Genomic DNA, 27,950 nt, shown 5'->3' with positions numbered 1-27,950 from the left:
AGTCACAGTATAGTATGTCGAAAATTGTGAAAATGAAAGACATAGTATAGTGCGTTTTGAAAAAGTAGAGCATGAAAATTCAATGAAAAAAGTCATAGTATACAGTAGTATGTCGAAAATTGTCAATAGTATAGTATGTTGAAAAATAGTCATGAAAAAAGTCATAGTATAGTATGTCAAAAATTGTCACCATTAAAGACATAGTATAGAATGGCAAAAAAAGTTAGAGTATATCATGTCGAATGAAGTCCTGGTATATGACGAAAATTGTCATGAAAAATTTCACAGTATAGTATGTCGAAAAAATACATAGTATAGTGTGTCAGAAAATGTCATAGTATAGTATGTCGAAAAAAGTCATCATTCCAAAAAAATCATAGTGTAGTATGTTAAAGAGGCTGTACTTATCATTCTTTACAGTACTTGACAATGTTCAGAACATTATTACTTTTAGTGTTGTTCGTACCGTTAGCTGTGAGCTGCCGGCTGGCGTTCACCATGTTGAGAGCCATTGAGAGTTAATCGAAATGCTCCCAACCTTGGGCCTTGCATCTTTAAGAAATATCACAAAAAAAAAAGTTATAGTATAACACGTTGAAAAATACCATGAAAAAAGACATGGTATAGTACATCATAAAAAGTCATTGTATAATACATTCCAAAAGACTGTCATACAAATGTAATAATAAAGTCTTTGCATAGCAAGACATAAAAATGTCAAAAAACTGTCATCATTACAAAAACGTTTTAATGAGCCATACTGAACCATACCAGTGTCATACGAAGTCATTACATAATCCTTTATAAAAAAATGTCTAAAAGTTACAATATTTCATAATATAATAATAATAAAGAAAGTCACAATGCAGTCATACTGTTGTGTCATAAAAAGTCACAAAATAGTCATCAGTGTAGCACTTCATAAAGTGTCATAGTATTCGATGTCATTAAAAGTCACAAAACAGTATAGTTTGTCGTAATTTAAAAAAAAGTCAGTATAGTATAGGATACAGTATATCATAAAAAGTCATATAGTATGTCACAAAAATGTCATAATATAGTTTAAATTATACTACACAAGTAGTGTGACAATTTGTAATTTTTTTTTTTTTTTACAGTTTTGTTCCCATTTACATTACAAGCGAGAAAAACATTCTCTTTAAAAATGCAAGGCAATATAGGGCAAGCAATTGACATACAAGTATTCCTTTGAATCTTAATTTAAAGGAATACTTCATGTGTTTATGCCTCAAGATTAGATAATAAAGTAGTGTTGACTTTAATGGTATAGCTCCCCATTCTTTGCAAATATAATTATTTGCTATTTGTTGTCAGGCTGGCACTGTTCAAATGTTAAGGAGGTTATAAATTTGACTACTTTTTGGCTGGGAGTATTGACTTCCTGGAGGAATAAGTGCATTTCTAAAAATGTTGAACTAAACTGTTGAACTTCTTTGCTGTCCGTTGGAGGTCTGGGGCCCTGGGGAAGTTATTTTGCAAGGGTTCTAATCTATCCTTATCAAAGAGGTCACCAAAAACCTTAAAATTCATCCTCTCAGGACCATAATATTCATGCAAAGTTTCAGCACAGTGTGGGCATTTGTCGACATATTTTTCTTGCAGTACACAAACATCAACGATGTTTCTCTTTTATCTCTACATGAAATAATGACACAGTACATTGCAATTTGAATTCTTTTTTACTTAAAAAAGATCAAAATAAAGATGTACAATTGAACCAAAATAAGACGCCATATTACACTTCAGCTCTAAAGACGGATGGCAGGACAAAAAGGCATGACCTGAAATTTCAGCTAGTTTCTTCGCTGCAAACTTCCCCGTCCTGCCACATCATGTGTACGGGAACAGATGAGAATTGGGAAAACAACAAAAATGTTTAGAACCAACTCCATCGTGGGCTGGTGTTGCTGAAGACGTGGCTTCTTGTATCCTATTGCAGATTGTCCTTCCAAAAAGAGATGAAATTAATTTCTGCTACAGTGTCCAGCCTCCCTGGACGATCCACAGTGTTTGAATAAGGAAGGGCTCTATAATCATTGTTCAACATATAAACAGTGGCTTCATCAGCTCAGGTTCGACGTCTTACTGGAATTACCATAGACACTTCAAATAACATATAATGAGAGAGAAATGGCATTTTTCAATTTCGCATCATGGTTTTGATTCATGTCTCCACACACATAATGGTCTTAAAGATCTACCCAGATAGTACTGGACTGTCGACATTTAATACCAGGACACAGACAGTTTCTTTTTAATTTCTCGGTACAAAAAATAGATCAAAGAGAATGAAAAAAATAGTTATATTCTGACTGCAGAAACTTGATTTGTAAAGCTCTACTCATGAGCGACTCTCTGGGTCTACGTCTGCACAGTGAGGGGTGTGGTTTAAGGATTGGGGGTGGAGCTACTTAACATTCATTGTTGAATATATTAATGAATTTGTATGCAACAGGTATCAGAATATTTGGGCAGTTGATACCCCATTCACATTTAGAGTTTGAATGTTCCTATATAATAAAGTTAAGTATTCAACACGTAGATTTTAACACTGCTCTCCACACGTCTCCTCTTTCAAGTGGCATCATCTTTTTCATTATTGCGATGAATAAGATCTTTAAAGATGATTTACAAAAAAAAACAACTGTCTGTCCACTACAGTATCTATGTACATCTGTTTAAAAAGCAAGCATGTTACACAGTCGTCCCTATGTACAGCTAACTTCTTCATTTTGTTTTTCGTGGAATATACATATTTACTTATTTTCACAGTTTCCTATGTTTGCTCTTATATTCAATATCAATAGATTTCATTTTTGTAATTATGAATACAAATCATTTTCATCGTATCTTCACGGCACTGGGCTTCAACTCTCCCAGAGTCACTTGTTGATATCTAGTGAGATTGTTGTCTCATGAACGCTGCTCATGTCTGTGTAGCAAATACTGTTCAGTTTGAAAACAATCTTGATTGTGTTTTTTTTTTTTTGCCAATTCACAGCAATCCAAAAATGCACAGTTTTGAATTTCAAGTTTACAGTTTTCTGGTCTTCATCTTTATCATATTTCATGATATTATTCATTTTCTTTCTTCTCTGCTGCTCTTCACATCAGTGGCGTGGTAAAGGTAGAATGGCTCCAGTGGATTCCCATGACCCTTTGATTCAAAACAAACGCTTCCGTGTGGCCACAGAGTAAAAAAAAAAAAACACACAAAAAAACAAGTTTTGTCTGCCTCTGGTTTCCACAGATTTCTGAGAGAAATCATTGAGCCACAACAAGTCGTGGCCTCTAACAGTGGGATTTCTTGTTAGCGCCTCTGTCGGTCTCGCCCACTGGAGGTAACCTGTTGGGTGTGTGAATCCTGTTTCTTCGTAGTAAGTTTCTGGTTGTTTTGTGGGCGGTGTGATTATTGTTTTTTCTTGTTATTGGAATAAGGCACTTGAGAGGTTTTTGGTTTTCACGGGAGCTCGGAGGAGACCAGGGCGAGGCCGGAGCTCTGGCGGGGGGGAGGCCCGGTGTGGACGGCCTTGGGACAATCTGGCGTCAGCACCCGTCCGTTCTCCCCGACGCTGCCTGTGATGGACAGACGGGCCTTGTTCCTCATGGCTTCTGTGAATGTTAGCTGAGGAGAGACATAAAGAGATTTTGTGTAGGAGCAGGTGGAAATAAGACAAATGTGTACATTTGCAGATTGGAGTTTTAGGATGTGTTAATGCCAGATATGATCCTCAATCAAGCTATCTTATAAAGCTTTATGTTTTTTTCTGGAAAAAGATGTAGCTATTCCCATTCATTTCATCCATACATAGTACGTGTTTTGATCCAGAATAATCAAGTCTTAAAACATCCCTAACAAACATTGAAAGAACAAACTATAGAAGTTTGCTTCTGATATTACCTGCAAACATATGAAGTTCTAACCATCATTTATATCAGTTATAATAGCATTGTACTCATTATAGTAATTGCTGAGATGTGGGAACACAGCATCGCTCAAAAGAAGTCAAATATGGGAAGAAACACAAGCAGGCAAAATTTCAAAGGCGATTATTAAATTTGACATGACACGAACAGCAGTCTCTTGGGTGAAAGTCCTGTGTTTGTCTGATGTACGTGCTGAAGTTCATTTACATATTCAGTGACTTTGAATCTTTGAATTGAAACGATCGAAACAATTACAATCAGTAAAATAATTTCCTCCTCTAGATCATTGCAGACATTCTGGGCGCAGACACTTTTAGTAAAGCCTTCAAATGACGTGGTTAGTAGACAATCTGTCTAAACTGGCTTGTTTACTGTTTACCTGTCTAATCCTTTTTTGGTTCTTTCCCCTTCTCTTTTTAGTGATGTTGCCGCGTTCAGCAGATTTAAGCAATTACTAATGTGCTCAGATCTGAGGTCTGTGGTAAAAACAAGCCAAAGCATGTTTAAGTTTTGTTCTACAACATAAAATAATCAGTAAATATTCCACTCGGGAATTTTGAAGCTTTTGCATGTCTTAAAAAAAGTGGTTGCTAACAAGTGGCTAAATGAGAATATTAAACTTCATCATGCCGAACAACTGGTCTGCCTTTAGCTTAGTGGTGGCGACGTGAGTCATGCGATAGCCTGCTAGCTTTTCACTTCTGGCGATTACATTCATGTTTCAAAAATCATTTGTTAATTTGTGGAGATTATCTTGTTGAACAAAATGTGTAAGATATGTTTGCCACAGAGCTTATTTTCAGTAATAATCCAAAATCCAACAGAAAGATCTCTTTGGCTTTTTGTCGAGGGAACCAGTGCGATGCAAACTTCTGAGTTTCAAAAATGTGTCATCCCTGCAGCACGCTTTGTTAGCCACAGGGATCTACGCAGCCCATTGAAAAACACAAGACATTTGCAACTTACTCGAAAAAAATGTAAAATGGCTATACTATGTTACATTACTTAGCCTAGCTAAACTTCCAGATGTATGACATTTATATTTTAGCCATGGCAGTTTAACTCAACCAGTGGGCATTACTTCTGTCTCCCAAAAACTTGAGTAGAACTAAAACTCCAATATGCTTCAACGTTATCTGTAAAACAATAGGTTTAACAGTCTCACAATACGGTACAGTTAAATGTAATAAACAGTAGCAAAACACCTTTCATAGCCATTCAGTACAGTATCAAGCCAGCCCCATACTACACGTAAATCCATTAGCGACAGAATTATTACACAGTGAGTGATAGTTGCAGGCAGTGGGACAGGGAAGCTGACTAAGCAACAGTCAAGCTAATGAAGAGTTTGAGCTGAAGTGCTGATGGGGGACACATAACCATGTTGGACAGATATACACCGGGTGTGAAAAGATTTCTGAAAGTCTAATGGTCAAGGACCTGGGGGAAATATCCAGAGGAAACAGCTCAACATCAATAAAGTCCGCTCGGCTCAAGGGATACTTCTCTTATGTTGACTTTAGCCCTACAATGTACAGTGTTTAAACGTGGCGTTATTACATAGGGCTTCCTGTGTGCTCAGGGTTGATTTCTCATTAAATTTGTTTTGTGGCTGTACATTGATGGCCTGTTGTAACTGACAGACTGGAGACAGTAAAATCACTCAGCTGCAGCATGTACTACTCGGGTTCAAGTGTGTGTGTGTGTGTGTGTGTGTGTGTGTGTGTGTGTGTGTGTATAGGCCATCACAAGGCCACAAAGAACTTTTGATGGTTCGCTATGAGAAAAAACAAGGTACTTGAGGTTTAGACACTAGATGGACAGATGTACTGCGGTTTGATGAAATGTCCTCACAAGTGTAGACGTCTGTGTACAAGTAAGACATTGGTCCTCATTTAACATGCCTTTCCTACCTGTTAATATGCTGTGGGTGCAGTGGAAAAGCTGCTCCCCACAGCAACGCGTCTGAACGGTAACACAAAAAAATTCGGTCAAATTTAAGAGCTGTGTGTTAACTCGTAATAAATGTATTCTAAGACTGTTCCTATAATTTACATGCCAATTAAATGACTAATCCTATTTAATTTGTTTAAACTTGCCTTTTCATTCTAGCACTACTGTTTCTAATCAAATAGCAGAATTTTACAAGGGTGATCAATCATGGGATTTATTGTATATTTTCCACTTTATTAAATTCTTATGAATACCACATTTGATTATCATCTTCCCAACGAGTTCAGAATGAGTAATACGTTTTTTGATTTAGCCAGGAAAATGGGTCACACGGTATGCTCGCTTGATAAATGAGGGCCAACGTCTGCAGCCACACAAGCTGCGAAGCAGTAGAGGCGACGTCATGTCTGAGGATGACTCATCGCTTCTTGTCACATTGAGAAAAAGCTAGAACGCAGACCAGGACGTCACATGACCACATAGTGAGCAGTAAAGACAGAGAAGTGGGAAGCATTTTTGCCACTGGTCACGACAGTCACTTAGCATGGCAAAGCTAGCACGGGGATATGGTAGGTTTCACTTACAGTCTCTGTGCAGGGAGCTAGTGAGGGGGAGCAAAGGCTTAGGCAGACCTTCTATGGAAACCCCAACTACATCTTATCAGCTTCCCCATTGCTGCCATACCCATTGAAAACCTCGCTAAACTCGGCTAAGTTGCGGATGGTGGGGCTGAGCCTTGGGCTCTGGCTTTGGCTAGGCTCGGGGCTATGGTGGGGGCTGCCTGTCTGGCAGGGGTAGCAGTGGTCGTGAGGATGGTGGTAATGGGGGTGTTGGGACTGGGATTGGGACTGGGCCTCCACCTTCATTCTCTTGGCCTCGTTGCGTGACTTGTAGCAGAATTCGATGAGGGCCACCAGCATGGCCAGGCCCAGGCCCCCAACGAGGATGTAGAAGACCCCCGCCACGTTGCTCAGACTGAGGGCCTGGGATGACTTGTCCTGTAGCCGGCGGCGGGGGGAGAGGAACAAACACAAAAGTCAGCGCAAGCTTTAGCAGAAGCAGCAAAAATTGTATACAAACACTCAACATTTATATATAAGACAATGTGGAAAAATTACACATCAACTTCACATGCACACACACGCACGCACACACACACACACACACACACACACACACACATTCACACGACATACATCACTACTCTTCCTCTATCTTCTCAATCTGCTGCTCCACAGCTGTACGTAGCCATGCTAGCAAAATGATCTGCTATCATCATATACAGAAATCAGTTAACTCTCTACATTAAAGAATCCGTTCAACCAAAGTACAAAAAAACAAACATGTTTTCTCACTTATCCCCAGTGCTGCTAAATATGCAGATAGTTTGGGTTTTATTTGCAAGTTTTGCACCTTTGACATTTTTGTCACAGCACTGAAAAAATCATCAGCAACTTATCTCTCAAGAAACAATGTCCAGATTTACTTTGGGCAATCCAGCTTTCATCTAAAGGCATATTTAGACTGTGTGACAACAGCTATGGTTCAACTTTATTGCTTGTCACTCTCTGTGAGGTAGAACATGTTGTGGAACCTTTCACAGATGCTTCTATGTATAAGCCTGTACGCTGTGTTCTAGGATGAACCCTGAAAGTGATACAGTTGGAGCCTTTATAAAAATGTTCTGGACCAAAAAGAGTTCTCCCATGGGAACCGTATAGCGCCGTTATTTCCAAGAGTGTAGAGATAGTCCCTGGGAAAACTGCTGACAGCATGTTCTGTGGATTATCTAAAGAAACAATGGCATTGTTCCTGGACAGAGATGCTGCTATCGATATTTAAAAATGCAATTAAAAGGATCTGCATGGCTACACATAACTAGAGGTAAATGAGAAAATCTCTTTTTGTAAGTTGGATGAACTTTAATTTCCCTGCATATTTCAACAGCCTGCCTCGTCCGTCAGCTCTGACATTCACCTTTTAAACCCTTTTATTCAAATGTATGCAGCTGATCTCTCTGAGCTCTGACTCTCGCTCCTCCCTGCCATTTATCTCCCTTCGATAAATCACTTACTTCCTTAACGCATTACCTTGACACAAAAAGACTGCGTGTCATGCTTAGTCTCATTTGCAGGTGATAGCGTGTGTGTGTGTGTGTGTGTGTGTGCGTGTGTGTGTGTCCTGCACTTACGGGGTCTGATTACGAAAAACATGACCGATGTGAAAGGTGCATGCTGTTCTGTTTAAAATGTAGCAGCTCTCTCCATGCTCCAGTGCATCAACAAACTTGCCTCGTGTGTGTGCTACCACAGCTGAGGCATACAATACTGGCATCTCGTGTGACATACAGTAACGTCTGAACATGCCCCGGGTTTGTCTGAGGTGACAACCAATGTGAGCGTGATCCCTCATCTGCAGTTGCAACACATAGCTTAGCTGCTGTAAAAGTGTTAGCGCTGCACCATGCCTTGTTTCTGTCATGCTGTATCCCTCGAGCTACGCTTTAAGTCTCTACCTGCACGTCTGTCACTTGCTCTCTCTCTCTTTCTCAAGAGTATTATGTGTGTGTGCGCATATCAGCCAGCCTGCTGTAATAGCAGAACAGTACTGCCAGCGTAATAAAAGTGTGCATAGAGACAAAGAGAGGAGGGGAGGCTCCCGGGCTGGTGGAGACTGACCTTACTTCCCGAGTCTTTGGGTCCACACTCCCCTTTATCGTACCACCATTTGTTTTTCAGTTTGTCTAAGACTCCTGCTTCACTCAGTTTCAATACGGCAAGGTTTACAGGCGTTCTTCAAATCACGGGGGGGCGGGGAAGGGTGGGGTGGGGGAAAATAACATAAATAACATCATAGGACATGTTATTTTATGTTATTCAATCAGAAGAAGCCCAACAAGAGCAGCTCAGTACTCTTCACAAAGTGACGAAGCCGGGAAGGTGCCCCACGTGTGCTACATGTCTCTTTGCTCATCGGTTGAGATGGTGGTTTGCAGGGTCGGGTTTATTGGGAGATATTAAGGGGAGGGGGCCGAGCTAACAGACATATGTGGGGCCCCGGCTGCATCGCTTTTCTGGAACAGGCACATGCTGCCGGGACTTTTTTTTTTTTTTTTTTTTTTACAACAATCACAGAGGCCAGTACTGTCAACCCAAAACTATTGGCTCAGAAAAAGTGCTTTATGCTTAGTAGTACACATAAACACCTAATATGGGGCTGTCGTGTTCTAAGATACATATTTTAAGCGGTAGTTTTACTTTTCTAAGCTATCGCGACACAAGCGAATATTTTTACTTCGACAGTACTCGCTCTCCTCTTGGGATTAAACGTGTCCTAGTCACTATACTGTAGGGGTCGACCCGGCAGATGCTCCTGTTACCAGCAAAACACATTTCTCTTTTACCCACATCAAGGTCACATGGGCATAGCGACATAGCGGCTAACCTTCTCGCCACCGCCTCCGCTGCCACACTCTCCTTTGTCGTACCACCACTTGTTTTTCAATTTGTCCAACAGGCCTTGCTCATTGAGTTTTAACACTGCCAGGTTAACTGCACTTCTTGAAAACGATAAAACATATTTGGTGAGAGGGGGTGAGTATGCTGTCCAATTTGGGAGGGAAGGAAGAGGGGAGGGGGGGGGGGGGGAAGGGGAGGGGACAAGGGAGGGAGGGAGGAGTAGCAGTAAGAGAGGGACAAGGGTGGAAAAGTGCATTAATGCTCTAAACGGTTACATTCCAGGACCCAAACACACACTGAACACAAATCTCTCCTTTTAATGTGCTGTCTTAAGTAAAAAAAAAAATCTATAATATAAATCTTATTTAATTTCATAAGCTTATACTTGATGCTTACCTGATGCTGCTTTTTTTTTTACAAAAATTATCAATACAAAAATTGATTTCAGTTAATACTCTCCCCATCTAAAAGGGGGGAAGTTACGTGTATGTGTGTGTGTCCATCAAGTGCACATTTAAAAGCTTATGGTGGGTTAAAGCTAATCAGCTCAAAATATTAAAAAAAATCAGTTTTAAACCAACTCTCAAAGTGTTAGTGTTAGCTTTTGCTTACGCCAGCTAGCTATAGCTGATTAAACGTGCTAGCGACAGAAGATGAAAACAATATGAAAGAAAAAGAAATAAAACATTCCTCTGCTTCATCAACAATGAGAAAAATGACTTTTAGTCATTTATATTTAATAACTAAAAGTGTTATATTTAATTTGATTTATTTTACCTCCACAAGCGAAATGGCTCTTGGGATTAGAAATGTCTGGTTATGTCATATTTCAGTCTGGACTTAAATATCTCAATATTAAATGGACAATCAGGGTCCCCAGAGGATGATCCCTAAGGACTTTGGTCTCGTCTTTACTCAACAGGGCATAATGAACAGAAAGTGGAAATTTAAATTTGTCCAATACTTTGGTTTAACAAAGTTTGTATAGGTTTACCTTTTCAAGACTTAAACAACTTTAAAAATGAATCGACCACAGCAGAGAACATTATACTGAAAGTAATCTGTGAGTAGGGTCGCATATCAACATAGCTTTGCTTTAAAGGATCTAAAGTTTGGGAACCACTGGTTATAGGAAGCAAATATCCTGAATTTATTTTGCAACAAGCATACTTGCATATATGTAACTGTCCCATCATGTTTTTTTGTTTCCAATCCTAGCATGGATAAAAGCATTGAAACACAATAATTGATTTAATAATTCATTTCTTTCTTGTTTTGGCACAAAAATGGTCCAATTTAAAACACTAAATATTGGCAAAAAAAAAAATTTTGGCAACCGGCAATGTCAGTCACAGAATATCTGCACCAGCAAGCGCATTGATAACCAGACACCTCCAAATAATTTGGACCTGTTTTACACATGTATACAGTGTATGTACAGTACGTCAGCCGATTCAAAGCTCACAGGATTTATGAGCATTAAGCTGTTCTGGAAAATCATGATTGACTTGAATAAAACGCCCATGAAAAGCTGTATAAATTAAGTGTGCATTTTAATTTCATGGTTTCTTTTGAAGGCTGCTGTAGCGATGTCTGATGATAGTGGAGAGTGAGAGAGAGAGAGAGAGAGAGAGAGAGAGAGAGAGAGAGAGAGAGAGAGAGAGAGAGAGAGAGAGAGAGAGAGATTTGTATCAGCGCGTGTTTTGATCCTTTTAATTTATTTGCATCATTATGAAAAATAAAAACAGTCAAAAATGGAAAATGGATCAGAAACACAAAGCGACACAGCTGATATTTCATTTTTAGCTGATGATGTTAGCGGAGCCACGTGAAATAACAGCATTGAGCAACAACTTTGCCTGCTCATGATGTTGCTGGTGTGTTTTTCTCGCTGGAATCCGAACAAGTGACTGACAGAACATGATAATCCCCCAAAATACAAGATGGAGGCCCGGAGGAGGGGGACTACCGTGATCTGTCAGGGACTCTTCCCGGTCTAAGCAGTGGTTGAAAACTGCCACCAGTCTGGCTGCAAAACAAACCAGTAGCTGCTCTGTACTTCAGGCTTCATGTGCAGAGGAATTTACAGAAAACCACTAACAGGGTTTGATTTACTGGCCGTGAGGAGTTGACTGCTTTGAAACACATTATTTTGTTGCTACTTATCCACACAGTAAAAAAAACCCCCGTAAGGTCTGGCTCTTGTTTTCAATGCACTCTCTAATTACACGTGATCAATGATAGCAATGCTCCCCTATTATCTATTTACACAGCAGAGATGCTCAGAGCCTTTATAAAAAGTGCTCTCACTGGTATTTTCTAACACAGGAATAAATGAGTGCAAGCAATCACGGAGCTGTTCTCCGCCGTTTTGCAGACCTGTACGCACTCATCCACAAACACCTGTGGATCTTTTGCCTTTAGTAGATTTATCCACTTCCCTTCAGCGAGACCTTGCCGCCGGGCTTTGATCAATGAGTGTGCGGATTGAAAGTGCAACTCCCCACAGTAATGCCACTGTACTCTCTGGCAGGTCTGTAGATTCCACTACGTGCGGGAGGCAGTGACAGAGTCTGGCAGAGTTACCCAGGGCTGAGCGTTCACATGGCTCCCAAAACACTATTTCAGTCACTTAGGCGAAAAGAAAGAACCGGTCAACCGTGAAGGAAAGCTGAAGTAGCATTAGCAAAATACTCTTTACTAATTACATCTGTGTATAAAGAATGCAGATTATCTAAAATGGCATTTGCCAAGTAAGACATTTTAAGGAGTTTACTACAGCCTCAAGCATGCCATTCCAACATCTCTGCCCAAACAAGCAAGCACAAGCACAAATATTTACCTGGTGCGGAGAGCTGTGAAGAAAAAAATAATGAAATAACCACCCCTGCATGATCACAATGACTCCCACATGCATGCCACAAAACATGAATGACAAAAAGCCACTACTTCTGCCCTAAGACAAACACATGAAAACGCCCCACCCGCCCACACTAAGCAAAGTAAGTAGAGACAGATAAAGATAGAAAAGGCGGCACACCAGGGAAGGTGGAATACCATAACAACACGTAGAACATATTGTTACACTACTCCACCCACCTTAACTGTGAACCCTTGGGTGTAGCTACTCCGTAGCCTTTGGAGTCCAAGTTTCCTCCCACTTTCATCGTGTCGCATGGCTTGCGCTGTTCTGTGTACTCGTTCATGGTGGACTCCAAGAGGAAGGCGTATTTCCCTTTGGACTTTCGGACGCGCGCCACGCCTTCCGCCGTGGTCTTTGTGAAGACCGTGGGCTCGGCCGACTTCATGTATCCCCACATCTTCTCGTAGACGGCGATTTTTGACCGCTGTGGGATTTTGAGGGGGTTTGGAGGTTCAAAGGTAGATGTGGTGTGAGAGGTGGAGGGAAGATGGAGACAGCGTATCCACAACACCAGGTAGAATGTTTACAAGATTTGAAGCATTTTAACATATTCTCACTAAATACATCTGAAGGAGAAATGTAGGCACTCGTCTTTGTATGAACTACTTCTATAACTTACTAGAAAGAAAAACAAAATTCTACACGTTGGGTATTTAAACTGTCATTGGGATTTAGCCAAGCAGATTCAGTTTTGGTTTTCTTTGTTGAGGTCCACAGGTGTAGACTGAAGTCTTACGGGGTAACTTTGATATTTTTTTTCATGTTTTTGAGTCTAATGGGGAAAACAGCTTAAGAAATTGGTCCCGTATTGAGGGAGGACGCTGCAGACGGCAGCCAGTAAAAGGGCTGCCATGTAACAGCTCAGGGCAACTCCTCACCATTTAATCCATGCCCACTAAAAGGGCTTGTTTTTCCCACTGACAGGCTCAGATAGTTATTATAAGCAGCTGACATCATTACGGAAAAGGACCCGACGGAGAAATAAAAACATTTTTCGTCACATGTTGCTGTCACACATAGCTTTGTGTTTCCTACAAGATTTTCAATGTCATGGCTGAATATTTAGCTGATATCGACAACGTTGAGCCGACGCGAGATTTCACAACGAGACTTCTCAGAGCGTGACACCCAATAACAAACGGACCGGATCAAGCGATAGGTAAAGAAATACGGTGTAGAATTATCGCGTGCGATTACATTGCAGCCCGATAAGCAGCGTTCTCCTTCAATACTGGACCAATTTGTCTCCATTAGTCTCTTGAACACAAATACATAGATCCAGGTTGAAAGCTACCCTTTAATGTTGCACATTGTAACTAGGACTTTATCACATATTTATTTATATATAAATGTAATCGCTTGAGTTCCTATTGTATCATTACTGTATAGAATGTGTATATTAGACATACTGCACATTCATTACATAAATTACATTATGTACTTCATTATGTATTACTATGTATGCAGTACTTATTATTCATGCAAAGTGCAGTACTGAACGTATTTGTACGATTTTTGAACAATTCACTAATTGTTCTTGTCTAAGGTATTGTGATGCATATGTTGTACATAGCTATCTTTAACGTTGCCGCTTATTTATTTTTCAAATTATTTCATTACAACATAATGTTTTATCTGATCTTATCTTCTTACATCCAGCTGCTCCACATCACGGGCAGCTACTGCGTTTCCTGCTAAATGTATTTCACAAAACGAAGTAGGACTACATAATTATAATTTCTATGACACCGGGTTGCCACGTAGAGCTGCTAAGCTCCCTTACGTTGCTGGAAAGAGTGTTCAATTTAGCCTTTTTCTCTGGTGTGTAGAGGATGTGCGTACTGAATAGGTTTCTCCTACCTGTCTGCCCGAGAGTAGATTATTATCCAGTAACACCAACTCACCCTGAAGAACTCTTTGGTCGAGCCGGAGTCCAAAGTGCCGTAAGCGATGTCTGTCTGCTTTGCCAGATCCTCGGCACTCTCAATGGGGGAAACCATCCTCTCCACAGTGAGGAAGGCAGCCAAGTTAGCCGTGTAGGACGAGATGATGATGAGAGTGAAGAACCACCACACTCCTCCGACGATTCGACCCGATAACGATCTTGGAGAGGAGTGAGGTTGGAGGAGAGAGGGGAAGAATGTTTCGGGGACAGTTTGAAAGGATTAGAAAGCAGAGAGGAAAAGAGGAAGAGGAAAGGAAGAGGAAAGGAAAAACAAAAAAAGGGAATTGCCAGAAAGAAAAGCCAGGAAAAGGGTTATTGGAGTGGTAAAATAAGGGTAAGGAGGAGAGGAGGAAGAGGGATCAGTGGGGTAAGATAGAAAGACAAAAAACAACCAGTCAGTGTTGGGAAAATACAGTGAAAGAATAGTAAAATTGAAGGAATGAAATATGACTGAAGCATGGAGAGACAAGCCACCACTGTGGACACCGAAAGTGCTGGTGAGCCACCACACGGTGGAGCTCTGACAACACCCATACAGCTCCACAGCTGTATTTACCCCTCATTAGTGCAGATTGCCTCGTAAAAAAAATCCACCGCGCTTGTGTCGACCAGCTTTGATACAGCAAAGATTGGCTACCCTGGTCCCTTCTTCCCCACGCACCCCTCTTTTGTGTTTATTGGTGGGATAATAAAAAGAGCTGCAGGTCCCCCGGCCGGCGTGGCGGCGGGCGGGCACTGTTCTTTTCTTGTTTGTTCGCTCGGGGGAGACAGATAGCCCGCTGCTCAGGAGCAGCAGAAGGTCGTGAGGAGAATCTTAAACCATAAATGCTGCATTGAGGAGAACAAACAAGATCTCCCCTCGGTGCAAATCAGACAGCAGAGGATACAAAACCCTCAGGCCTCGCTGTCAGAAGGAGAGAGAGAGAGAGAGAGGAGAGAGATGGCCATATGAAAAGGGGTGGAGAGAGGCATCTGCAACAGTGTTTTCTTGGCGGGTATTTCCACTGTGCCTCATTGTAATCTGGCCATATTCCATTGTTCCCCATATACACAGGACTTCTCTACACCCTATAATCTCCATTCATGTGCACCGTTTACAAAAAGGGCGGTAGTATCATTTTTCTCAATTGAATCCACACACAGTAAAAGACAGCCCAAAGAACCTTGATTACCAGCACTGCACGTACTACTACTACTACTTTAATTGAACAAATAAGAGGGTTCTGCCAATTCAGTCTCACACAGAACGGTCCCCCTAACCACAGATTTGGTGCGGAAGCCTCTGTTTTGTCGGTCTGTGGAGATGAAAGTGCCTGTAGCGGCTAAGGCGACTTCCAATAGAGAAAGTGCTGCAGTAGAGCATGTCTGCTCCGCACACACAGGAGGCTTTGCCCATGAAATAGACTTACTTGAAGTATTAGCTCTGGATTTGAATACAAATGACTTCCCTCTCTTTCTCTCCCCACTCTCCATTTTCTTTCTCCTTGAGACGATTTGAGTATTTCTGTGAGCTTTTGAGCACAGAGAATTAGAACTGTAAAATAATGAGTAAAGGGGTGGAGGCAGGGTGTGTGCGTGATAAGATGCGTGGATGAGTTTTACCATCTCCCTTCTCTCTGCTGCTTTATTTCCTTTTTCCTACCTGGCAAAAATCCCTTCATTCTTTCTATCAAGCCGTTTCCGTCTTTCTCTTTCTTGCTATTTTCTTTCCTCCACACGAGCAGCAGTGGATTGTAGGCGTGTAATAATGGGACAAGAGGAGGAGTGCCTGTTTGCGTTCCCTCCATCCCTCTGCGCTGTGTGTTCGCAGGCTGATACCACTGACTTTGATCCACAGTGACACACTGCTGTGTGTTGATGGGCCCGTAGTAAACAGAGGGGATGGCGGAGTTCGGGTAATTCTCAGGCCACGTCAGTGTTTCCTCTATTCACCTTGAATTAATGATGGCAAAAAAACAAAATGGATACCACATCCTGTACTTCATGATAACAAGGGCTCCATCATTAGGCTTTTATCCATCCGTTAGCGATACCCGTTCACCCTTGAGGGTCGCAAGGATGCTGGAGCCAATCCCAGCTGACTTTGGGGCGAGAGGCAGGGAACACCTTGGACAGGTCGCCAGTCGATCACACAAGTGACACATAGAGAACAACACAACCATTTACATCTACAGGCAATTTAGTTGCAAATAAACCTAACCGGGATACGATTTATTTACATCCACCTTGAGATGATCATTTAACAGAACGTCTTTTTAAAGTTCAGGGTCATAATTGTGTCTGGGGTTTCTTACAGACGTTAAATTGTATTGTTAAAATAAAAAAGGTAGATGCAAAAATTCTAGCTTCAGCCTGCATCTTTGGACTGTTTATTGTATGTTGCATTGTTTTTTACTACACCCTTTTACTGGGAGTCAATCACCTTTTTTGTTTTAAAAATGTTTGCATTTCTAGTAATTCATGTGCCTATATCTAAGTGTGGTCATTTCAATAATTAGTGTGCAAAAGCTCTACCAAAAAAACCCCCCAGAAAAATTGAAAAATGTTTCACTGCAGTTGTATGTAGTTAAAAAAAAACGTTGGGGAGAAGATGACTGTAATGATGTATGAGTTCAGTTTTCCCACGAGTGGAGGAAACAAGGAAAACCAGACGGGGGAAGTGTTAGAAGAAATAAAGTGGAAACAAAACAGAAATTGGCTCCAGTGTTGGGGGAATGGGATTCATCGCAGCAGTCCAGGAAGCCTCAGGGTATAAAGAGTACTAAATGTAGAAAGAAGAAAGAATAATTTCAGCAATTATACAGCAATTAGTCAACACTTTCCCCCTACTGGTTAACTTGCTGAAGTTAAATTAATTTGTATTTGATGAGAGATCTAACGAGGCTGGCATGGTCTACATGTTGGTGGCATTTCTGCATTCGCCTGCAACATGTTATGTAATTAATCTCAGCTAAACATGTAGTTTATCAAGTGAATCTATTCATTTACTTCACAGAGTAAGGGCCTTTCCCAACCTAAAACTCACATTGTGTGGCAATGTGTTGTCCAATCCCACAGAGCTTTATTCCAAATCTTACAGTTTCCACATATACTAGAACATAGACATCATTCGATTTGATGTAACTGTGTAGCCATGAAAATGGGGGCTTGGGTTTAGATATTTCACACAGCGTATGACTCAAATCAACCCGTTCTCGCTCTCTAAGAGTCAAATAGCGCAGCTTGGTCAGCGCCCACACAGGACTTTCACCTAGGAGACTGCTGTTCATGTCCCGTTATAATACTGATGATACTAAAAGTCAGCATTGAAGTATTTTCTCATGTCAGTTAGTCATGTGACTCGTTAGTACCGTTAGACTAGCGACTGCTAGTCAGTCAAGTAAATGTCCACCACAATCTCTTCCTAACCCTAACTAAGTAGTTTTGTTCCCTAACTTTTTGGGAAGAAGGGAACTTATTTTTGAAGAGACATTCCACACTTCCCTTACACTTCCCTTATTCCCTTTGATGTGAAATAAAAAGGCTGGGAGAGATGATTTGGTGCTTTTTTTTTTTTTTTTAGTGTGTGTGTGTTTAGGTTTTCCAAGGGATTTAAGGAAAGTTTGTGGGACACAGAGAAAGAAAACACAGCAACATAAAGTGGAGGAGGTGATGAAGTGAAAGACGGGGAGAGCTCTGACCTTAAGCAGAGCCTAAATAAATAAGGTGCTAGTCGGCTCCCAGGGTGTCACCTGCGGCGAGACCGCACCATTTGACTTATTCATAGAAGACAGACTGTCACTCCAGATCCCACTCTTTGTTTCTATACTACAATTTTCTGTCCGCAGCCTCCCTCCCCACCTCAGCTGCAGCCTTGATATACTATTTACAATCTCTGTATCACTGTAATTTCTCAAATAACAACCAGCACCAAGAAATAAAGTCATGGTCGTGTAAAAAGGTGCAAATCAAAGGAATTACCTGTACTGTAGAAGCATACATGGTAATTTCCACCTCACGAATAACACTAGTACAACCACAGTCATGTAACGCTGCTGCTCTTTTGAATACTAATACTTGACTTTCACATAATATTCACAATGTCCTGTTATTTTCCTTTCTTTTCATCGCTGCTTCCGGCTGATTTTTGTGTTTTAGTTTATGTCATTGTCTGACTTTTGGTGAATTCAAACTAACCAAAGTCACACAGTAACACAAACAAACTAACAGACCAGCAACACCTGTGTTCTGCGAGGTAAAATGACTGATTCTTTCAATGGAGTCCGGTTTTGGCAAGAGCATAGATGACGGCTTTAGTTCCGGTCAGGATCATAGACTGTATAGCTTTCTCACAGCAAGGTAAAACGGCAAATATGTACTATACTATAATTATAGTTTACACTAAAACTGGTATTGATTTTTTTTTAGGTCTGTGTGTCCACTGTCCACAGCAGTACATTGCTTTGCTGCTAAGCTGGGTGCATGCTTGTAATACACCGACAATGGAAAAGTACCTCAAACAACCCCAACCCAAACCACATTTTTTTCAAAAACCTAACCAAGTAGTTTTGTTAGCTCATGTTGCTGGACATTCGTAGCAGAACGCACGGAAAATGACAAACAGCTGTTTGTAAGATATCATACGATCCCTTGTATGAGGATACGTTGTGCTGATGTCTATCTGCCAGCTCAAACGGCAGCACTGGCTGCTGAGAAGGCCGGTGATATGCCATCAAAGATGACTTTCAGCCCGGGTGTTCTGCAGAACCCGTTGCCCAGGGTGCATCATTGCCCTTTTTACTTGCATGATTTTCGTTTTACGCATATTTAATGAGGATTGTTGGAGGGAGTCTGAGGTCAAAGATTTTCATTACCAGCGACTGTTTCTCTGTAATTTTTTTTTACACACATGACAATGAAAACCTGAGATAGCATCTCTCCATTAGCTCCAGGGATGATGCCTGCCAACCTTGAAGAAAAATGTCTTCTGTTTTATCGTAAGTGGATTTAAAAAAATATGCAATTTGTTGTTTGTCTTTTAATTTGTCTGGTCCACTGATTTCCTTCAGAGTAATCAGAAAAAACACTACAGATGTGCAGATGTACAGGCGAAAAAAAACAACCTGGCTGAATGTGCTTTAGTTTCAGGAGCATCAGTTCAAAATTAATGCAGATCTGGTGTGGGGATCCTCACGAGATGTTTAGAGACAAAATAAAGGGAAGCAAGATGATTGCTAGTGTAGAAAATGAGGAAAAATAAATTCTACTACTGAACATTACATTTATTTTTTTAAACTTTTGTCCAATCTTTCATCCTTTCCTGTGAAACATTGTTTTGTTTTACCTCTTTAAGGCCATTAAAATGGTTTAAATGAGGCACAATTTAGCTCACAAAACCTCATAAAAGGTCAGCCAATGTATTAAGAGGTCACAAGGAAACAATGGCTGCACAAATATGAATTTAAATGGCAACTGGGAATGTTTGCTTTTGATGAAAGCTATTAATTAGCAAGAGCGACCACAAAATCAAAGGCGGAGACCGTAAATTGGCTCTTGACTTTGAAGCTATAGACCTCCACTCTACATACAGATGCAATCAGAGCCTCTAGCAATGGCGATAATTTGCAGGAATAGTGCGACGAATCAACAGAGTGTGAAGAAGGACAAGCACTGCTGACACGAGCAATAAGCGATGCAGGAGAACCGCTGCGTGTCATTTGGATAACAAAGCTAATTGGCATTGAATTAATAGAATAATGGGAATCTTGCAGATAGACCACTTGAAAGTAATTTCTCCTTTTCAAAACGCAGCTTTTGTTGGCCTAAATTCACAAGTCAAATTAAAAGTTATACACTTCATCTGTAGCCATCGTGGAACTTTCCATCAGTAGGCACACACTCTGCGCTAATCAGGGCTAATCACACCAATCACAGCATCCTCATTAGCTCGCCAGAGATGTGGCAACTGCGACTCAGCAGACAGAGACAAAGAGGATTCATCAGAAGCAACGAGACGGAAGTGACTGAAAACACCCGGAATGACCAGTCGCACCTGCACGATGGTGGCAGATGGCTGCCTTCATGCTCGTATTGATATTTTCTGACTTGTTACACGGTGATGATGTGACATCCTGCAGCCTCAGAAGAAAATACCAGAATAACCTGAGTTCTATTCATCTGGGATTTGTAGTCAATTAAAAAGACTATTGTGTCACCGTTTCATTTAAGCTCCCCTCTTCTCCTGTTACCACGGAGACATTACCATTGGAGACCAGGATATTAATCACGGAATTAATTATTATGGGCTGCCTTGAGGGAGCAGAAGGGACTATTAACCCTTATTAAGAGAGAGTAGAAGAGAGGGAGGGGAAGATGTCTTGCGCTATTTCAACCTCTGCCTTTCCTGTTGGAGCTGTGTCATGAAATGAGTAAAAAAACAACAACAACTAAATATAGAATGATAATTGTCTGAGAGAAATGTTGCTGATGTTTGGGAGATAATCAGGCTCTGTCGGCTTCTTCTGCCTAGCGGCTAGTGTTTCTACCCCTACAGCTTTGTTAGCTGATGGCTAATAAGATGCAATAGCATGTATTTGATGTCACTTTTTATTTATTTTTTTTACTACCACTGGACTGATCCAAACTGCTTGTGTTTGTCGGGCCCATTTTAAATCTATCTATCCCACTGTATTTGACGTTCTGTACATAACCACAGATTATATATTTGGAAACATGGATTGACTTGTATGCTCATTATTTCTTGCTGGTGTACCATTAAAGGCTAGCTTTCTCCGTGTCTGGCCACTAAATATTGGGCCACTTGCTAATGTACTCTACCCACTCACCAATAGCGTACGTCTGTCGTCATTGTATACAAACTGTAAAAGGGTCTATTTCTCTCTCCCCGTTCATACTACACGTTAGCCCGGATACAAATGATCAAATCCTGACATAGTGTGACCACCACTCACCGAAACCACCAACTAATTATCCGCACAGATCATGAAGTTATCATGAGATCCTTTTGAGGCGGATGAACACCAAAAGTTTCAGAGACTGTGCTGCATGCAAACTGAGCTTCCGCCGTCCAGCCAGCTCGCGACCGCAACTCATAATAAGCGAGCAGCAGCGCCCCCCTCGACCCAAGTTCGTCCCCTTCACCTCTGTCCTTGTCACTCCCTCCTCGCCCTTCTAATCTCCCCTGTGTGAAGGGATTTGCATGTTGCCCTGTCAGGCTAAACTGGAGTGGAAGCGCTCCTGAGCTCTGGGGCTCTGTGCTGATGGATTGGGAGAGGCCCATGGGATTAGCAGTGACAGGGGGGAATGCAGCGGGGACCACAGCCAGAGACAGAAAGGTTTGAAATGTAGACTTTTCATTCTGATGCCAACATTGTTGTGAGGCTCTAAAATCCTTATCTGCGGTACACAGGCGGAGATGTGACGAGCACTGGTGGTGATGGTGGTTGGTGGGGGGGGGGGGGGGGGGGGGGTGGACGGCACACATGTGGACAAAGCAAGTGTACTCGTTAAATAAGTGTGCTTAAACACAGTCACAGGTCCACTGTAGTCTCCTCTAAAGGGTGCTTACGTGAGGCCAGGCTAATGGACCTCGGGATCCTCCATCTGTTCTCCTCTGATGTGGGGGAAGAAGGCTGAAAGATACAGGCTGGTTTGGTCCACCTTTCATCTCCTAAAATCTTACCAACTCTATTACAGTACATGATCCATAAGGGCTTAAAGCAGATAAAAGACGTATTATTATGAAAGACTTGAAAATAACTACGGAGGCCATTATAGCAGTCGCTTAAAATAGCCCAAACAATCCATTTTGCTGGAACTTTAAGCTCGACAAAGCCATTCAAACAGATAAGAAAGGCCCGACAGGAAATGGGAACCCATTAAGAATTACAGGCTTTACCAGTCCATAGGTTTGACCATTACAGTTAGGGCTGCACAATTATGGCCAAAATGATAATCACGATTGTTTTTAATCAATATTGAGACCACACATTTTCATTTATTTTAGGGAAAAAAATGTTTCTATTACACTTTCACATTTAAATAAACAGTCCTTATTCACAGTGCCTCTCCTAGAAGTAAAAAAATAAATACAAATACTACAACTTTTGAGGCAAAATAAAATCAACAGAGCAGTGCTTTCACTTTGACACTGCACAAATTCACTGCATTTCATTTTGCCTGTAAAATGCACAGTAAATTAGGGCCTACTGTTCTACTTTGGACTGCACCTACGACATTGCCCCCTGGTGGCTGGCTGTTAGTTTAGAGAGCTTTTGATTTGATATGCGGCGGAGTTCATGTGAGCGGATCAAAGATATTAAACATCATTATCGCAGTCGATCCCGTTCATTTAAATGTGGGTAGACGATTAATTGTGCAGCCCCACTAACAGAAGATGTGAGCAGAGAGAATGCCGGAGTGTGATGACGGACAGGAAGCCTGGTCTTTGATTGAAAAACAACAAAGACGACCAGCCCTTAAATGCTGCAGAGGAACACAGACAGACAGTTAAGTGTACAAGCCCTAATTTCTCCACCCTTCTACCAAAGTACTCCATGTTTATTAGACGCCAGTCTGCTAGTCTTAAGCTCAAGGGATGCTGGGTTTGAGTCTCGTAATTTGGACAAAGGGAAGAGAAGTCACAGACACGGTGAGAGACAACACATTGACAGTGTGTTTCTCAATGAATCACACAAGTTTCATACACTATGGAGCAAACGGCGGCTCTACAGAACCACGGTCGCCAATGTAACTGGAGCTCCCGTAGGCGGACGCGAGGCGCACAAGAGCGAAGCCACAACTGCTGAAGCTGACAGACGCAGAGACAACCTAATTCCCTAACAAGCAGACAACATAGTGTATGCAAGTCAGACAGTGAGGAACAATGCGGCTGTGGAAGAGAGAGAAAGAGAGTAAGACAAAAAAATCAATACTAGCAGAAACGCACTCTCTCTCTCTCTCTCTCTCTCTCTCTCTCTCTCTCTCACTCACACACACACAAATACACTACACAAAACAAGTGCGATGCCACTGTGCATGTACAGGTAAACACACAGCATGAGCAGCAGACACACAGCTACGGCCTCATGTGTTGCACTAAGAACACAAAACACACTTGATAGCTAATATATACTACTATACTACAAATCTGTATTATGCTTAGCAACTACAGTACGCATGCAAATTACCACTCGTATACGGCAGGTTATGTGCAGTAACTTACTTAAATAATTAAGCTATGAAAAATGAAAATTAGGGCGCTTTCATAAGCCAATAATTGTATAGTTTTAATTGGTTCAACCAGTGGTGCGGTTCAACCTCTGGTGCGGTTTGTTTGAGCACTTGTGAACACAGTAATTGTACTCTGGTGCAGACCAAAACTAGGTCGCTTGTGAGAGGGGGGGGGTCTTAGGTTGTTTTCAAGCGTTTCGATTGCCGTGACAAAATAATCGGACCCAGTTGCATGAAGTGCAAAACGCAGGCTGCCTGCACAGACTTTTGGTGAGATGCACACAGGTAAATGAAAAGGTTAACATGAGTGGAGAGGACTGACTTGGACTTCTGCAGTCCGATGTTTGCCATCTGGGCCGAAGAGAACATAAAGAATATGCTGAATAAAGTCCACATAAATAATGACAATCATAAAGTCATTCGAGATAAACTGGAAGAGAAGGGATTTGAGCACACAGTAGATCAGTGCTGAGTCAAAGTGGCAGTTTGGCAGCAGTATTTCAAAGTCCGAGATTCCCTGCATAGAAGCTGGCAGCTCTCGAAACTAAAAACATAAATTTTCCCCTTCGAACAAGCCCCTCAGCAATTACATTTCTTTTTTTTTTTGGTCCGCTTTAATTTGTGCTCTGTGAAACTGAACCAGTCAAAACAGAAAAAACAAAAGAATAAATTTCCCTCTAATTCAGACTTTGGCTTGTGAAAGCTTTCTAAAAAAATAGTTTTCAGTGTAATTGGTTGAAGTTTAAAGGAATAGTTCAGCATTTTGGAAAATCTCTTATTTATCTCACATATGGGTCAAGTAAGGAGCTAGAGATGTGTTTAGCTTAGCTTAGCATAAAGACTGGAAACAGGTAGTCTGTCTTAAGTTGAAATAAACGCCTCTGAAGTTCGGATCTTGTTTTAAGCCACACTAGGGGTGTGACATGACGGGACTATTTCTAGGCAAACAAAAGCTAGCCACAGTAACTGCATGGAGCTTCCTGAAGTACTGGGTGGACAGATACATTGTTGTTTGTAAAGACGTAGTTACATCATGTAACTTAACATGTACATGTCTGTTTGTGTACAAAAACAAAGAAGATAAATGTTAATTTGTGAGCTTTAGAGGTGTTTGTTGGCATCTATGTGAATGTTATACAGCGTTAGGCTAGTTGTTTGGACCTGCTTTCAGTCTTTACGCTAAGCTAAGCTAACAGTGTACAGACTGCAGCTCTGCACACAGACATGAGATTGACATCAATCTTTGCATCTCACTCAGAGAGAAAAGCAAACAGCGTTTTTTACCAAAGCTTGAAGTATTCCTTTAGCCACAAAGTCATCTTTAGGGTCAACCAACACAGAATTACATAATTCAAAACCTTAAATTAAGTCAATCTTAGATTAGTTTGAGAGTAACAAAACTGTGAGGTTTTCACAGTATAAAATAATATACTATATATATATATATATATATATATATATATATATATATATATATATATATATATATACTATAAGTACATAAAATAATATAGTCATCCCAGAGTTTGATCGATATACTGGTTATGGTAGAAATGTATCATGTATAAATCAATAGGAATTTTCACTTATTTCCATGGTTTACGATGAAAGCTGCGACTTAAAATGTGAACATTAGCTTTGACTCAAGCAGAGGACACGCTACACAACTGTTTTGTTCTGAATTCAAAAAGTAATGACAACCGTTATTTCCGTGCCAATGACAACTAAACATGATTAACAACATCAAGACTGAACAACGTCCTGATTTAGTTGATTTTTCTTCTTCTTCTTCGCTGTCACACGGCTTGTCACTGGAGGGTGTCTAGACGTGTCCAGTTTGTGTCAATCAAACATGTATAATATGATGATAAAGGTCTTAACAGGATTGGCAGGCGAGGGATTTAAGGACTCGTCCAGACAATCCATTTGGACGTGATGGCAGATAGCAATTATAATTGGCCTAAAAGTCATGTAATGTGTCCCCAGCCTGAGGACAAAAGAAGCTAACAATGCACAATGCATCAGTGGGACTTGGTCTCAAACATCCAGTAACTGTTGTACTTTTTTGAGATGAAACTCTTTGACGGTTTCGTAAAAAAAGTGTGTCTTACCTGGGGGAGATGTCACAGCCCTGCTGCATGAAGGCGCCCAGGGAGAACCAGAGGGAGTTGAAGATACCAAACTCATTGGGGGGCTGATCGCTTGGCGGACCGTCGGTGCCCTCTTCGGGCTCCTCGGTGTGCCATTCGTACGGGCTGAAGCGGCTGACCAGGAAGAGCACCACGCTCACGCCGATATAGGCGAACACGATGCACATCCAGATCTCGTAGGCCAACGGGTCCAGGAAGGAGAACACCCCTGGTTTGGATTTTTGGGGTTTCTTGATCATGATGGAAATGCCCAGCGACATGAAGGGCTTGGAGAAGTCGATCACCTCCTCCCGGACCAACGTGATAGTCAAAGGGGCCACAGCGATTTCCGCTTTCTGTGGGGGATTGAGATGGAAAGGAATTTGATCATCTGAATGAGCCTCCTCTGAGAGAAACTCTAAATCCAAATGATGACAGATAAACAGAAAGCAAATGATGGATCATCTCTCTGAGCTGGGCCATGCAACAATCAAACATCACTTAGTCACAGATATGACACCCCGAAGGCCGATAACCAGCCAGCCATCAGAAAACAAAACAACAACAATTACCCCGTTTCTTTTCTCCTCAGCTCATGTTGTATATCTGAATTCCTCCCTCGACTGAACAAATCTCAAAGCCATCAAGTTTAGACGGCGGCTGAATACATCTCGGAGTGATCAAGTTTAAGAAAGAAAGAGAAAGAAAGGAAATTGAAAAATAAATTCTGAAACCCTCTCTAATGCGGAGAGGCTTAGCTGAAGCTCTGCGAGAATCAGCAGGAAGGATAAAATAATGTGTCAGAGAAATATGCTTACAGCACAGGAAGGCAAAAAAACGGGATACAGCCACCTCTGAGGTCTGCAGCTGTGGAAAAGTTCCCAGATTACGGTTCGTGACTTAGCAACGCTCGTGACCTTGTCTGCCTGGCTTGAGAGCAAAGGGCTTAATACCAGCGAGAATTTAAGGTTTCATTACGGCCATCTGACACTTAAGGAGGTAGGAAAGAAGAAAACAACGTGGAGGGAAAGAAAATGAAAGAGATTTAAGTTCTTTCATCCTCAGCAAAATGAACTAAGATGACAGCCTCGGGGCATTTGGTGAGCGCTAAAATACATGGGAGGTTAAAAGGAGGCAGGGCTTTTGTGGTGTCGCAGAGTCTTCTTTCAGGGAAAAGCCGAGAAGAGATGAATGGTCTCTAAGCAAAGTCTTGGACGGGAAAGTGCTGACAGCTTCCACGTCCTCAGATATTCCCATGACTGCTGTAGAAAAAGCTATGCCCTAAATCACACACTATAGTGCAATATTTGCTATACGCATATAATTTCAAACACACTGATGCAGGTATTACTATACTTGTGAGGGCCGTCCACTGGCATTGTTCATTATCTCAGTCCTGGTCAACTTGTACCCGTTTCCTACTTGTACCCTTTTTAAAACGAGGGACAACTGTGTGACGTTCAACGTTGGCCGGGTCAGTAAACCATGAAAATGTTCCGCTGGTTACTTCTTGTTTAGATCTGCCAGTGCATTTGTGTCTGTCATCGATTTTTCGACATCAGAGAGGAAAAAATTACAGTTGTCTAACTGGAGTCTGGTGGCTTTAAGGATATCAAGTATTATTAAGTTTGGTCTGTTAATTAATTATAATAATTTTTCAAATCCCTGTAGATTTTATCTATCAGACATTTACAGTGGCATCACCCCAGAGAGGGGTGAAAATGTGCGTGTCCACCCGGGTGTCATGTTTCCATCGCTGCAGAGTCATTTGTTGGGGAATGAATGCCGATTGTAACCTTTCCCTCTAAAGACAAACGTCAGATGTTAGTGGGTGGTAATGTTTTCTTTATCAAGTGTGAACGGGACCTTGGATGTTCATCCCTCACACTTCTACCCTTAAGTAAAGAACGTAATCATGTGGAAATGTATGTTTAATTTGCAACAATTAGTACAAAATAATAGATATTTATTTTATTTGATCTAGATTTTTTTGGTCTGGGACTGATAGGATTAAAGTCCAAAAATTGTCTGATGACAACTAGACTTGGATAAAGGAGTATCATACTTACTACTATTGCACTGTGTTTATTGTTATGCACCATTCACCGAGTCAAAATCCTTGTATGTGTAACGACAATAAACAGTTCTGACCTGATCCTAAGTATTCCTGATTTAAGTTTAGGTATTTTGCCCATCATGTCTTCCGTTCAAAGCAAAGCTTTAGGACAGGACGTGTCTCTGCTCAGTGTGCTTGTTAAAGAGATGAAAATAGCACAGCGGCACTTTTTATTCCTGTGCTTTGGACCAACCTGGTTAGTCTTTACACCAAAAGTGCAGTGTACTGCTTGATCAGTCCTGACACA

The 27,950-nt window shown here is 41.2% G+C and overlaps 1 protein-coding gene across 8 annotated transcripts in view; it reads right to left on the bottom strand.

The window, feature by feature from the left end:
* Window positions 1-1,600: 1,600 nt before the first annotated feature.
* The window catches only part of gria4b (glutamate receptor, ionotropic, AMPA 4b), a 108,654-nt gene continuing 82,304 nt past the window's right edge, over window positions 1,601-27,950 (bottom strand). For 2 of the 8 annotated variants that reach the window (XM_068715621.1, XM_068715623.1), the window contains 6 exons: window positions 25,570-25,943; window positions 14,187-14,385; window positions 12,459-12,706; window positions 9,346-9,460; window positions 6,762-6,899; window positions 1,601-3,646 (listed from right to left, as the gene is read on the bottom strand). In XM_068715621.1, coding sequence (XP_068571722.1) covers window positions 3,482-3,646; window positions 6,762-6,899; window positions 9,346-9,460; window positions 12,459-12,706; window positions 14,187-14,385; window positions 25,570-25,943 — 1,239 coding nt within the window. In that variant the 3' untranslated portion in view covers window positions 1,601-3,481. Of the gene's footprint in view, window positions 3,647-6,485; window positions 6,900-8,579; window positions 8,695-9,345; window positions 9,461-12,458; window positions 12,707-14,186; window positions 14,386-25,569; window positions 25,944-27,950 lie in introns of all 8 variants that reach the window. The other 6 variants (XM_068715622.1, XM_068715624.1, XR_011103423.1 and 3 more) reach the window with 3 other exon arrangements.

This window comes from Cebidichthys violaceus, unplaced genomic scaffold (genome assembly GCF_023349555.1).
Source record: "Cebidichthys violaceus isolate CVI_PGR_0920_01 unplaced genomic scaffold, fCebVio1.0.p SCAF_20, whole genome shotgun sequence".
Classification (NCBI taxonomy): domain Eukaryota; kingdom Metazoa; phylum Chordata; class Actinopteri; order Perciformes; family Stichaeidae; genus Cebidichthys; species Cebidichthys violaceus.
The sequence above is the reverse complement of the archived record's forward strand: the minus strand, read 5'-3'. Positions and strand labels throughout refer to the sequence as shown.